We start from the raw sequence: 14,177 nt of genomic DNA, 5'->3' as shown, positions 1-14,177 counted from the left end.
GCTTATTGCATGCGAACAGACGATTCAAGTGGCAAGATCCAGATCCAGAGGAAAAGCATTAGATCTTCTCAAGAAGACTTCTATTCCTTCTAAAGTCATTAAGAGCCTACATCAACAGGCTGCAGTTTCCCCAAGACTGTAGGTCCTACTCAAGATATGTAACGATGGGACTCCTCTTCTTCCAATAGTGATCAACGTTGGAGCTCCTATTTATTTTCTGGCCATACATCTTGCTACACTGTTGGGCCTTTCATAGCCAAGTGTGATCACCATATCCGGAATTTAGAGGACTTCATAGGACACCCGAAGATGCGTATGCTACAACTATTGAATCTTTTAGTTAGCTTTAATGTTGTATATTTATGAAAGTACCTCTATGGGACTCATTAGAGCTTATCAGCAGACAGTTGGAGAAAGGCGTTGTGACAGCGTTTAAACATGTGCTTACCTCAACTTATTTCTTATTCAGTGACCTGTATTTTGGAGAAATGGATGGTGTCACCATAGGAAGTCCTCTGTTTCCCATGGTGGTCAACTATTTAATGGAAGACTTTGAGGAAGAAGCACTGCAGTTGGCAAGTCTCAAACCTTTCAGCTTCTGGTGATAAGTAGATGATACATTTGTGGTGTGGTCCCACAGAATAGACACAGCGCCTGTGTTTCTCTGGCATCTGAACTTGCTCCATCCCAATACGCAGTTGGCAATAGAAGTGGAGAAGGATGGCATTTTACCATTCCTGGATGTCATGGTCAGAAGAAAAGTTGATGGTACCCTGGGACACTGTGTCTACTGCAAATCAACTTACACAGAGCTATATTTGCAGCTCACAAGTTGTCATCACCTTGCATAACACAACAGTGTCTTACACTCTTTGGCCCATAGATTACATGTGGTCTCAGATGAAGACAGTCTACTTGGTGAGCTACAATACCTAAGAACAGTATTACAACTGAATGGCTATTCTGATAGACAGATACACCATGCATTCCATTCTAAGCAAATTCAAAGCACAGATGTAAATGAATATGTGCAGGCACCCATTGCAACAGAGTTCTTCCCTATTTTGGTGGCACAGCTTCAAGAATAGAAAAAAGGCATGACATCAAGTGTGTTTTTCGGCCACCAGCAAAATAGAGGAATTTATTGTGCTCGGTCAAACATGACTGGGGCCATACTGAATGTGGCGTCTGTAGGCAGATATGTGCAAGAATGTGGCATCGAATACCATCGTCATACATGCCTGGGGCAACCTGATAAATCAGCGGCAGCATTGCCCAAACACAGGGCCTCATATGTTTTACGAAAAGACTGAAATTTATCCCCACCATGATCTTTCTGCGACTGTGTTGCTAAGGATGCCATACATATCTGTACGGCAGACAGTGTTACCAACAATGAGGCAGATTTTCAAGTAAGGGCCACCTGGAAGCCATTAAATCAAAACAGGAAAAACAAGAACTTTTGATTTATGGCTCGATGCAACGCACTGCTGAGATTTAATTCAGCTTTTAACCACAGGAGTGTCTGGTAGCACAGTCATTGCCCACAGTGCATGTGCAGAAGGCCTTTCTGCGGCTCCCAGCATGGGGCACTAGGAGAGCCACTAACTCCAACTGTAAGCATTGTCCATGCAAGTGCTGTGCCTGCTCCCAGCCTGATAAATTTGGATGCCCTGTGCGATTATCATCAGTCGTGCCTTGCGGCAGTGACAGCAGCAACTATCACCACCTGAAGATGTCAAGCAGTTGCACTGATAAAATATTGTATGACTTATGCAATATGATCCAGCGGCAAAACCCGAGAAGTGCATCTTTTATATATTTTCATAAAAGTGAAAAATTATCAGTAGTAAAAGAGGAGAAGCCAAATAAGGAAGGCACAGAAGATTATTATGAAGTATAAACATTGTTTGGGGGCTACATACTTTCAAATTATATTGCTATTAAATGTACTTGAGTTATTCTTCACAGTTAGAGCTCTAAATTTATTTAAACTAGAATGCAGTGATAAAGCCTGAAAATGAACACTGAATTTCTTTCCATAATCCACAGTTCTCTTAACTAATTAATCTATATTGGGAATTTGCTGACTGCACTAAAGTCCTTATCTCCATGAATTCCTTTAGATAGGATTTTATGCATATTAGTTTGAGGGTTCCTATAGAAATATTACAGCGAGAAAATAGGCGGAGCCTGCCACTTTTTAATGTTTTTGATGACTTTTGTGCTTAAAATTAGTTTTAGGTTCAAACCAATCTTCAGAGGGGAACATACATTGCCTGTGAAACTTTCTTTTTCATAAATGGAATATGTTGTTCCAGCAAAATAACACATAAGTCCTTACATACATTTATCTTAGAAACAGACAGATAAATTATTTATTAGATAATATTATGACTACTTACTGTCTTAAACATATTGATACAAAAGTTGAGATGTATATAATTTCAAACCTGAAGTCGTTAAAACAGTGCTTTCATATATGGTGTTCTAGTTTTTGTGCCTTGTATTAGATACATCTGGTGTGCAGAAAGTTTCAGGAATTGCTAAGCAAACCAAGAACTTGGCTTCACCATCTGTACTGGCCTTTAATGGAAACTGTATTTTGGTAAAGGCCTATACGATTCACATGCATTATTGTAAATCAACATCATCTGCCACTTGGCACTCTCTTCAGGGTAAAGATCTTCTCAAAACTTTGTCGTGTGTTATGATCTTCAACTATACACATCCATGTAGCTGCAGCATGTTTTCTAATGTCATGTACCCACCTTCCATTAGTCTCCATCTATTCCAGTCTCTTGAAAGCCAGCAAAGAATTCATTTGGTTCATCTACCATCCATTGACTTGACTACCCATTTAACCCTGTCACCTGAACCATTTGTTTGTTTTCCTATCTCTTCTGGTAAGTCTCAATGTGCAAGTCTTCTATGCTCACTTACCATTACAAAAGTTTTAGAATGTTTTTTTACATTACAAGTACATGTCTCACTACCATAAATTAAAACTGGCAATAAAACTGTATGAAAAGGAAAGCTTAGACAAATTATTAGAATCATTTTTTCCAAAAACTCTTGTTAGGACACATTCGTTATCCGTTTTAGTAAGATTATTATTGCAGTATTGTATTTCATTCATTATATTTCATACTTCCAATGAATAATTATGAGTATTTGCAATATCCTTAAGTACAGAGTCTTTTCAGATGATGAAGAAATTGATGAAATGTATGATGAGATAAATGAAATTATTCAGGTTGTGAAGGGAGACGAAAATTTAATAGTCATGGGTGACTGGAATTCGTCAGTAGGAAAAGGGGGAGAGAAGGAAACAGAGTGGGTGAATGTGGATTGGATTGGGGGAGAGAAATGAAAGAGGAAGCCGTCTGGTAGAATTTTGGACAGAGAATAACTTAATCATAGCTAACACTTGGTTCAAGAATCATGAAAGAAGGTTGTATACATGGGAGAACCCTGGAGATACTAAAAGGTATCAGATAGATTATATAATGGTAAGACAGAGATTTAGGAACCAGGTTTTAAATTGTAAGACATTTCCAGGGGCAGATGTGGATTCTGACCACAATCTATTGGTTATTATCTGTAGATTAAAACTGAAGAAACTGCAAAAAGGTGGGAATTTAAGGAGATGGGACCTGGATAAACTGAAACAGTGGGGGAAAGAAATACAGTAGAAGAAGAATGGGTAGGTCTGAGGGATGAAGTAGTGAAGGCAGCAGAGGATCAAGTAGGTAAAAAGACGAGGGCTAGTAGAAATATTGAATTTAATTGATGAAAGGAGAAAATATAAAAATGCAGTAAGTGAAGCAGGCAAAAGGGAATACAAACGTCTCAAAAATGAGATCGACAGGAAGGGCAAAATGGCTAAGCAGGGATGGCTAGAGGACAAATTTAAGGATGTAGAGGCTTATCTCACTAGGGGTAAGATACATACTGCCTACAGGAAAATTAAAGAGACCTTTGGAGAAAAGAGAGCCACTTGTATGAATATCAAGAGCTCAGATGGAAACCCAGTTCTAAGCAAAGAAGGGAAAGCAGAAAGGTGGAAGGAGTGTATAGAGGGTCTATACAAGGGTGATGTACTTGAGGACAATATTATGGAAATGGGAGGTATCATACTGCATGAAGAGTTTGACAGAGCACTGAAAGACCTGAGTCGAAACAAGGCCCCGGGAGTAGACAACATTCCATTGGAACTACTGATGCCCTTGGCAGAGCCAGTCCTGACAAAACTCTACCATCTGGTGAGCAAGATGTATGAAACAGGCGAAATACCCTCAGACTTCAAGAAGAATATAATAATTCCAATCCCAAAGAAAGCAGGTGTTGACAGATGTGAAAATTACCGAACTATCAGTTTAATAAGTCACAGCTGCAAAATACTAACGCGAATTCTTTACAGACGAATGGAAAAACTGGTAGAAGCCGACCTCGGCGAAGATAGAGAAAGCTTTTGACAATGTTGACTGGAATACTCTCTTTCAAATTCTAAAGGTGGCAGGGGTAAAATACAGGGAGCGAAAGGCTATTTACAATTTGTACAGAAACCAGATGGCAGTTATAAGAGTTGAGGGGCATGAAAGGGAAGCAGCGGTTGGGAAGGCAGTGAGACAGGGTTGTAGCCTCTCCCCGATGTTATTCAATCTGTATATTGAGCAAGCAGTAAAGGAAACAAAAGAAAAATTCGGAGTAGGTATTAAAATCCATGGAGAAGAAATAAAAACTTTGAGGTTCGCCGATGACATTGTAATTCTGTCAGAGACAGCAAAGATCTTGGAAGAGCACTTGAACGGAATGGACAGTGTCTTGAAAGGAGGATATAAGATGAACATCAACAAAAGCAAAACGAGGATAATGGAATATAGTCAAATTAAGTCGGGTGATGTAGATTAGGAAATTAGACACTTAAAGTAGTAATTGAGTTTTGCTATTTAGGGAGCAAAATAAATGATGATGATTGAAGTAGAGAGGATATAAAATGTAGACTGGCAATGGCAAGAAAAGCTTTTCTGAAGAAGAGAAATTTGTTAACATCGAGTATAGATTTAAGTGTCAGGAAGTCATTTCTGAAAGTATTTGTATGGAGTGAAACATGGACGATAAATAGTTTGGACAAGAAGAGAATAGAAGCTTTCGAAATGTGGTGCTGAAGATTAGATGGGTAGATCACATAACTAATGAGGAGGTATTGAATAGAATTGGGGAGAAGAGGAGTTTGTGGCACAACTTGACAAGAAGAAGGGACCGGTTGGTAGGACATGTTCTGAGGCATCAAGGGATCACAAATTTAGCATTGGAGGGCACCGTGGAGGGTAAAAGTCGTAGAGGGAGACCGAGAGATGAATACACTAAGCAGATTCAGAAGGATGAAGATTGCAGTAAGTACTGGGAGATGAAGAGGCTTGCACAGGATAGAGTAGCATGGAGAGCTGCATCAAACCAGTCTCAGGACTGAAGACAACAACAACAACACAGAGTCTTTTACAATCAAAAGCAACTATTAAGTGCCTAGTAAAACAAAATGACTTATACAGACAGCTTCAGTAGGGATGTATCACGTTACTGAATTGTGGCTTTCATTTGTATTTGTACTTACAAATGCCTTGATTTTGTAATTTGTAGCTTTAAATGCTCTGCAGTTCATTGTTACAATTAAAAAAAATCTATCATTACATTACTTATATTTGCAGGAGCTTGGTTGACACTGTTTATGCCCTTAAAGATCAGGTGAAAGATCTTCAGGCTGATATTGCTAGAATTACGGCAAGACTTGAAGAGGAATCCAAAGCTAGGGCTACCTTTCAAAAATTAGTATGTTCCAACTTGCTGTCTGCTGGTTTGAAGTGGGAAGAAAGCTGACGTTTTCTTACTTAATGGACTTCATGCAGAGATATGCAGTTTGTGTTTATGTGTGCAAATTTTTATGAATGAATACCCAGTGATTTGTATTTTGTATTATCATTTTCAATAAACAAGACTATAAAAAGAGAGACTAAGAGTTTGTTTGTAAGCATTGTCATTCTGAAATTCTGTATGTGCAATGTCAGCATTTGTAGCTTATTTGTTACAGACAACATCACAACTACTTGCAATTTCATTTTTGTCAACAATTAAAAGAACTTTCAATTCGTATATTGGAGAAGCTCATGTGACACTACATATAAGGCTTAGTAAAATGTCCCTCCCATTGGTACAGTAAGTTTAAATTATGTCATACAAAATACCATTTAGGCTTCAACCAAGTTATTGTACCCAACTGTGTTGCAAAATTATTTACCTTCATGCCTTAACTACAAATGTGGCTGCTCAATAATTTCTTCTGAAATGTAATTAATTCAGTTTGGGTAAAAAACCCTTATCCAATGTAAAAAGAAACAATAATTTCAAAAACTTTTTTTGTAATTCCTCTTGCAGCGCTGGTTGTAGATTATCCAGAACATTTCAGTAATAGTGGCCATTCATTGTGGACCTTTGCTGAATAAAACTGACATAAATGTAGTGAGGTTGTTCCCCTGCTTCAAAGATAAAAACTTTAATCACTTTTGTGCTGGACTTCCTTCAAGTAACAGACAGATTCTACTGAAAGCTGCTTGTGGTGTAGCAGCTGCATATAAATTGCAATAGTTTAAAATAAAAATGCCTTTTCTATACTTTTAAACTGATGCAACTGATTCCACTACATTGGTTTTCATTTGATTTCTGTGTTGTGAGGGTGCTCTATGTTTCATCAGTTTCAGAACTCTAATTACTCACGTATAAAAGAGACAACATTACAAAACATATGGTGCAGTGGTAAGATACTGGACATGCAGTTGGTGGTTCAAATCCTCATCCAGATTTAGGTTTTCATGTGGACGCGCTGTTACGGGGAAATCGAATGGTCTATTTACTCTTCCTATATTTCCTTCTTGTTCATCAGTCTTCTTACTTGTTTGATTTGTGTCACCAAGATTTCTTCTCCAGTACCTGTATCCTCATCTCAGAAAAGTAACTTAGTTTTTGTTTTCATTAAAATAATGAAATTATAAGATGTAAGCAATATGCAAAATTATGGTAAGGTAATACTTGTAGCTCATAGATGTGACACACACAGTGACATCCATTAAATGCCTATTCACATAAGCTAATTTCTTCCCTGCCTGCAGAATGTCAGTAGAAGAATTTAGTTTAGTTTCTATTAGAAGATTTGTATTTTACAAATACAAAACAAACTCACTTTAGAGGAACAGTTCCCATCAAGCAAAGAAAGAAAGAAATTAAGTAACTGCAAAATTCATAAAAGCTATTGCAAATTTAATGCTTCTTTAACTGTAATATTGGTATTAACAACAAGAGTAATAATATATAGCATTAAATAGATGAGTTTTATCATACTGTCTCTGGAACAGGTGAATTTTTATAATTCTTTTTTATTTTTACCACTAACATGATCACGTGTCCATGACTCAACAGTATCACGGATTTTACTAATATCTGCGGGATATGTTCTGCAGCAGCCTCCTATATACTGAACACCCAAGTCAAGCCATTCGTGGACATAGGATTCAATGGGTTTGCAGCTGTCTCCAGAATGCCACCTGTAGTACAAGAGCATAACTTAACACACTACAAAATCTTAAGCACAAGTGAAAAAGTAATGTTACATAAACTAAACTATGTACTGAAACAAAAAGGAGTCAAGGGGAAGGGGAGATGTAAAGATGTTAGGTAGCAGACAAATGACAACAGAATTTAGGGCTTTGTACACCTTTGTACTTAGCTGAGATGTTCTTGTCATAACCTAAGAACACCAAGAAGTTAAAAGTGACTATATGCCAAGCCCAATCGATGGAAGGAAAAAGAGCTAAAAATAAAGACTTCCCCTTGGAGAAAGGGCCACAAAATACACAGTAGACACATCAGAAGTCCCTAACCAAACATTAAATGTCATTCGCCATATTGCAATGATGGATCAAAAGTAAAATGTGATTGACAGCCCATGTGTCATTCGCTAAAAATGGCCGATAAGTCACATGACAAATATACACTCAAACATCAGCGTTTGAAAAAAAGGAGCAGTGGGTCAGAAAATGATGAACTGTGGAAGGTTGGTGATAATGAGCACAAAGCGGTGGGGAATTGCCACATAAGAAACAGCCATGGTTAAAAAGACAGTGTCCAATGCACAACGTAGCTAAAATTATCTTCTCATGACTAGACGGCCAAGAAGAGGTTGGCCAAGCCACTGGGAGAGGTTTAATTTCTCTGAGCTTGTTCCCGTGAAGGCAAGACCAGTGGTGATGCCAAAGTGACACCGTCCCGCAGACAGCCGGCAACTTGGAGATCACCCGAAGGAATTGAAGAGCTAGCAGGCTGAGGTAGGAGGACTGCAGCCTTGGCAGCAGTGTCATTTCTTACCAGACCAATGTGACCAGGAACCCACATGAACAGCACAGTGGCTCCTGTTACAGTCAACAAGTGGAACCTTTGTTGGACCTGTTCTACTAAGGAATGGACTGTGTACCAGCACACAGAGGCTATGAAGGGCACTGAGAGAATTGGAGAAAATGACAATTAAAAAGCCTTTGTCATTGGGTGTACAGGGTGGCCTGATATAGGACAAAGAGTTCTGCTGTAAAAATCGAGCAGTGTTCTGGAAACTGACACCAAAAACAACCAGTGCCAATGACGAAGGCACACCCTACAATGTGGTCAATCGTAGCGGTAGCACCCTCGTGTACACTGATGGCTCTAAGTTGCGTGCGAAGGTCAAGAAACTTACATTAATAGATTGAATCCGGAGTAGTGTCCTTCAGAAGTGAATGAAATTCAAAATGAATGTGGACTGCCACACGAAGCGAAGGTTAGGAATGTGGCAGGGTGCATGAAGTTAAGCAAGCTTTGGGAGAGCAGAGATGATGGGCACGCCCATACCGGCAGTCAAGGGAGTTATCGGAAAACGTGGTATAGGATGGGTGGCTGGGAACGGAAGACAAATGGCATCCTTATCCACTGAGGAGGTCATCATGCCAGTACGAAAGTGGTAGTTTGGCAGCTTCTGCATAGAGATGTGACTGCTCCAGTGTTAAGACAGATGAGGTTGAGTTGATTGAAAAAGCCAGCGACAAGCGAACTTCTCAGCCAGGTTCTCAAAGAGCCCCAAAGCGGATCATGGGCATTAAAGTCATTGAGCAGCAAAAAGGGGTGAGAGAGTGACCAATAAGCTGTATTAGGTCTGCCCTGGTGACATCAAATTACGGAAGGATGTAATGTTACAAATGGTGAAAGGAGGAAGGAAAATGTTGACTGCAACAGCTTGCAGCTGGATGTTCAAGGAGATGGTTTGGCTATGAATGCCAAACCAAATAAGCAGCATGACTCCCCCATGAGATGGAATGCCTTTTGTGGGGGGGAAGTCAAAGCATACCAGAAGGAACGTGAGAGGTCAAAGTTGTCACAAGGGCATAATTTCATTGGATGCAGAAAACAAGTGGATGTTATGATCCCAAGAGCAACCTTAATTCCTCCTGGTTGGATCTAATGCCATGAATGTTCACTGGAGAAGAGTCATAACACGGAATAGTGAGGAGGGCACAAACAAAGGGAAGTCAACAAAGACTCTTGTACAGGGCGCAGAGGCTGGAAAATCCTGTTCCATGAAATCTGTGGAGGTATCAGCATTCTGCCTGGGTCAGCCTGCAGACTCCAGAGCAGGCAGTGGGTGCTGGCAAAATGGAAGATGGCCAGTTGACTGTCATGCTGCAACACCATTAAAGAGGATCTCCAGATCAGGAAAGTAGAAGAACATTTGCCTTTGTTCGATTTTTTTAGAACTTTTATGGTTGGCAGACAAAGATGCAGATGTTTGTTGGCTGGAGGGACATAAAAAGTCTTTGCAGTAGAGTTCTTTTTGTCCTGCCAGTTGTGTAGCAGCTGATTTTGCCACTGGAGGTGAAGATTTGGTGGCTTGTTGCACCGCTACAGGAGAAGGAGCTGGGAATGTCATCATGATACTGTGTGATGTCGCAATTATAGTCCTGAATTGGAGGTTGTTAGTCAGCATAGCCATGTCCTTCGTGGATTAAGGTGTAGCAAGAATGATACTATAAGTGCTAGATAGTAAAATGCAGGGCTTTTGACTAGCCAACAACTTGAGAGTAGCAGGGTAGGGAACATTTTCCTTCACCTGGATCTGCTGAATGACCCGTTCATCGAGACGCATGGGACACTTGTGGTACGACGTGACATGGTCACCCTTATAATTGATACAGTGGGGAGGAGGAGGCTGGCAATTGCCCTTGTGAGCATTTCTACCGCAAGTAACACATTTGGCCGTGTTTTGACAGTACATGCAAATGTGGTTATAATGCTGACACTATTAGCAATGCATTGGTTTTGGAATGCACAATCAGACTGTGATGACATCATAGATTGCCTTAATCTTCGATGGAAGCACTACTCGGTCAGATGTTAAAAAAAAAAGAGTGCGTGTAGGCAGTAAGTATGCATCAACCTCCTTCATTACCCAATGGACCACAGTGAAACCCTGATCAGATAGATAACATTGGATTTCCCCCTCAGTCTCATTATCAAGCAACTGAGTGTAAATAACACCACGCAAAGAATTCAGTGTATGATGGGTCTTCACATGAACATGATATCTGTGAGCAGTTGTGCTTGAAAAGCACAATTGGTTTCCTGAATCAAAGTCCCATTATGTAAGTGAGAGCAGGACTTCACAGAGCCTGCAATTGCAACAAAAGCTTTCTCAATTACAAACGGATTAAATGACCTCCTTCAGTATGTGACACCATGAGGAACCGAGATGCAGTTGGAATAGTCATTGAATCTTTAGCCTCATTCCACATACAGTTGTTTGACATTGACCGAGATGAAGATAACTAGCTCATTGCAAAAAAATCGCCCATGATTTCTAGCATCTCTGATGGTGCGCTCCTTCCAGCTGTCTTAGGTGATTCTTCACACAACAGGTCTCATCTCCAGAAACTCCAGACAGAGGGACCAATTGGCAACTGGGAAGGTAACAGCTTAGGCAGTCACCCTTCCCTGTGCCTGACCAGTACCAGTGGCACGTGCAAACCCTACCTGGCTACCCAGGCCTAGGAATTACATGTTAGTCAGTCACCTGAACGCATCAAACGCATGGTCTGGCCTTCAGGAACACACAGTATGAAGAATAAACAGAGAGAGACCTCAAATCCCAAAGTGGAGCAAGGTGAAGAGACAGAGAATGAAGGAAGAAGGAAAAAACATACAAAGGATGGCTCTGATGCCGGCTTATTGCAACTTCTGAATACATTTGGGAAAATACTGAGGACATGTTCCCCGAGTGATATTTTTTTTTTTATTGTTAATGAAGGAACATCCACACTATGTCAGAAATCGGTAATTCTGACAACTTAAGGCTATATGGAATGTAGTGAACTGAGAGACAGGTCAACCAGTAACAGAAGAGGATAACATCACTGCTGAACTGTGTGGAAGGGCTAAGAAAGATCAGTCCAAAGTTATGTGATCATTTCCTAAACATAACAGAAAATATAGGCACAAACAGTTCAATGAAAAAATCACAGCAGCATGTTGAAAACACAGCATATAAAAATCACTCATATCAATGTATCACCAACTTCTTCTTCTGAAAGTAAGAAAATTATATATTCCCTCATAAATAAAAGCTCATCTGGTTTTGATGGTGTTTCCAATAGAGTATGAAACATATGTTGCCATATAATATGCGCTGCATTATCTGAAATATGTAATGCATCACTAACTAAAGCTGTTTTTTTCCAGAGAGATTAAAATATGTCCTTGTAAACCACTAAATACGAAAGGTGATAGGATAGATTTCAATAACTTCCAACCTGTTTTACAGCTGACATCATTTTACAAAATTTTTGAGAAGCTTATGTATTCTAGAGAAGTATCTCACCTGAGTAATAATAACATCCTCAGTAAATCACAGTTTGGATTTCAGTAGAGTTGCTGTATTGAGAGGTATTTTCATGTTCATTAATCAACAAAATAGCAGTGGTTGGGATTTTCTGTAGCCAATCGAAAACAGTTGATTGTGTGAATCACAATATTCTCCTAGATAAACTAAGGTTTTATGGAATTGATGGGGTAGCCAACAATGGATTATGTCATATCTAACCAAAAGAATGCAGAAAGTTGTACTTGGTAATTCAACCAATATAATCGAGTGAGATTCTTCCAACGGGAGAATTCATGTATGGGGTTCCCCAAGACTTGTTGTTCATATTTGTAAATAATTTAACATCTTGTGCACAAAAAGCACAACCAGTTCTTCTTTTGAATGACACTAGGGTTGTAATCAATCCAAGCATACATGCACCAACAGAAGAATGGTAAACAATGGTATTAAAAGTATTTTTGCCCGATTTTCTGCGAATGATCTCATTCTCAATTTTAAGAAGATATGACATGAATAATAACTGTAACACATGGTGAGGAAATAAAAAAATGGGGTGAAAACTTCAAAATTCTTAGGTGTCAATACTGATGATTCTTTCAACAGGAAAAAGTACATTTTGGAATTCGTAAATCAACTTTGTTCAGCCACATCTGCACTTAGAATCATTGCAAACATTGGGGAGAGACAAATCAGTAAGTTGACATTTTGTATATTTTCATTCAATATAACACCATATAGAAAATGTTTTGGTGTAACTCATTTTTTGAAAAGGAAGTTTTCATTGCTCAAAAACATGCCGTAAGACTAATATGTGGCGCTCGTCCACGATCACCGTGTAGAAGTCTTTTTAAGTAGTTAGGTGTTCTGACTACTGCTTCACAGTACATTTAGCCCCTCATGAAGTTCGTTGTAAATAATTCATTGAAGCTCAAAACGAACATTGATATACAAACCAGAAGAAAAAAAAAAAAAAAACATTCATCTCTCCACATTAAGAACATCTTAAGCACAAAATGGGGTGCACAATGCTGCAACTACAATTTTTAATCACTTGCCCAGTGATGTCTGGTACACAGTATACTAAAATTTGAAAATAAACCGAAAAAATTTCTCCTTGACAACACCTTTCATTCTTTAAAAGAATTTCTATTATTGTAATGTGTGAAAAGTGGAGGGTAGGAATTACTAACTGCAGTTTTAGCAAATTATTTTCCAATTAAATATTTTGAACCAGTTCTACAATAGCAGATTGTTAATTTGCAGGATATAAATATAGTTTTAAGAATAACACTAACATAGTTCAGCCAGATCATACAGGAACACCCATGGACTATGGGTGGCATCTTTGACTAGTAATCAAAATATCCTTGATCCTGGTGTCATAACTCGCGACTGCTTAAATTATGAATAAAAATCATCACCAATGGTGGTCAAATACTTCTGGCATAAGAAGTCACCCTGTTCTGCCAATAGCCTTGTCAAAGAGGGCAGAGGAGTGGACAGAGGTTCACGGCATTTCCTTGCCGTTGGGGTGGGAAACCGCCCCTAAAAGGTAGAAAAATCAGCAATGATCCATGGCATGAGGATGCAGAAGGCAACAGACACTACTGCATTGAAGACACAATGAGTATCCCAGAATATGTGACCTGGAATTGAAAACGTGTTGTGATAATCTCTCCATTGGCAAAAGATTCCAGGCTAGTCTCCCATTCGGATCTCTAGAAGCGGGCTCCTAGGGAAGAGAAAATGACTGAATAACCAACAAAAACATTCTACGAATTGGTACATAGAATGTCAGAAGTCTGAATGTGGTAGAAAAACTAGAAAATCTGAAAAGGGAAATGCTAAGTATCAATCTAAATATAGCGAAGAGTCTGTGAAGTGAAATGGAAAGAAGACAAGGATTTCTGGTCAGTCACTTGTAGGTTGATATAAACAGCAGCAGAAAATGATATAACAGGAGTGGGAATCATTATGAACAGGAAGGCAGGGAAGAGAGGAATTACTGTGAACATTTCAGTGATAGGTTTGTTCTCATTAGAATCGACGGCAAACCAATACCAACAACAACAGTTCTGATATACAAGCTAACGTCAGAAACAGAGGATACTGAACAGGTAACTCGCTACATAAAACAAGATGAAAATCTAATAGTCTTGGCGGATTCGAATGCAGTTGTAGGGGAAGGAGCAGAAGGAACAGTTATGAGAGAATATGGGCTTGG

General features: G+C 39.2%; 2 protein-coding genes across 7 annotated transcripts in view; one reads left to right on the top strand and one right to left on the bottom strand.

The window, feature by feature from the left end:
• Positions 1-6,011, top strand: part of LOC126236885 (rho guanine nucleotide exchange factor 7) — a 160,098-nt gene extending 154,087 nt beyond the window's left edge. For all 3 annotated transcript variants that reach the window (XM_049946517.1, XM_049946515.1, XM_049946516.1), the window contains one exon: positions 5,712-6,011. In XM_049946517.1, the coding sequence (XP_049802474.1) occupies positions 5,712-5,880 (169 nt within the window). In that variant the 3' untranslated portion in view covers positions 5,881-6,011. The remainder of the gene's footprint in view (positions 1-5,711) is intronic.
• A 1,282-nt stretch (positions 6,012-7,293) lies between these two features.
• Positions 7,294-14,177, bottom strand: part of LOC126236883 (uncharacterized) — a 177,273-nt gene continuing 170,389 nt past the window's right edge. For 3 of the 4 annotated variants that reach the window (XM_049946511.1, XM_049946513.1, XM_049946512.1), the window contains exon 6: positions 7,294-7,598. In XM_049946511.1, coding sequence (XP_049802468.1) covers positions 7,418-7,598 — 181 coding nt within the window. In that variant the 3' untranslated portion in view covers positions 7,294-7,417. The remainder of the gene's footprint in view (positions 7,599-14,177) is intronic. The other variant, XM_049946514.1, reaches the window with a different exon arrangement.

This window comes from Schistocerca nitens, chromosome 2 (assembly GCF_023898315.1).
Source record: "Schistocerca nitens isolate TAMUIC-IGC-003100 chromosome 2, iqSchNite1.1, whole genome shotgun sequence".
Classification (NCBI taxonomy): Eukaryota; Metazoa; Arthropoda; class Insecta; order Orthoptera; family Acrididae; genus Schistocerca; species Schistocerca nitens.
This window is presented reverse-complemented; position numbering and strand designations above follow the sequence as displayed.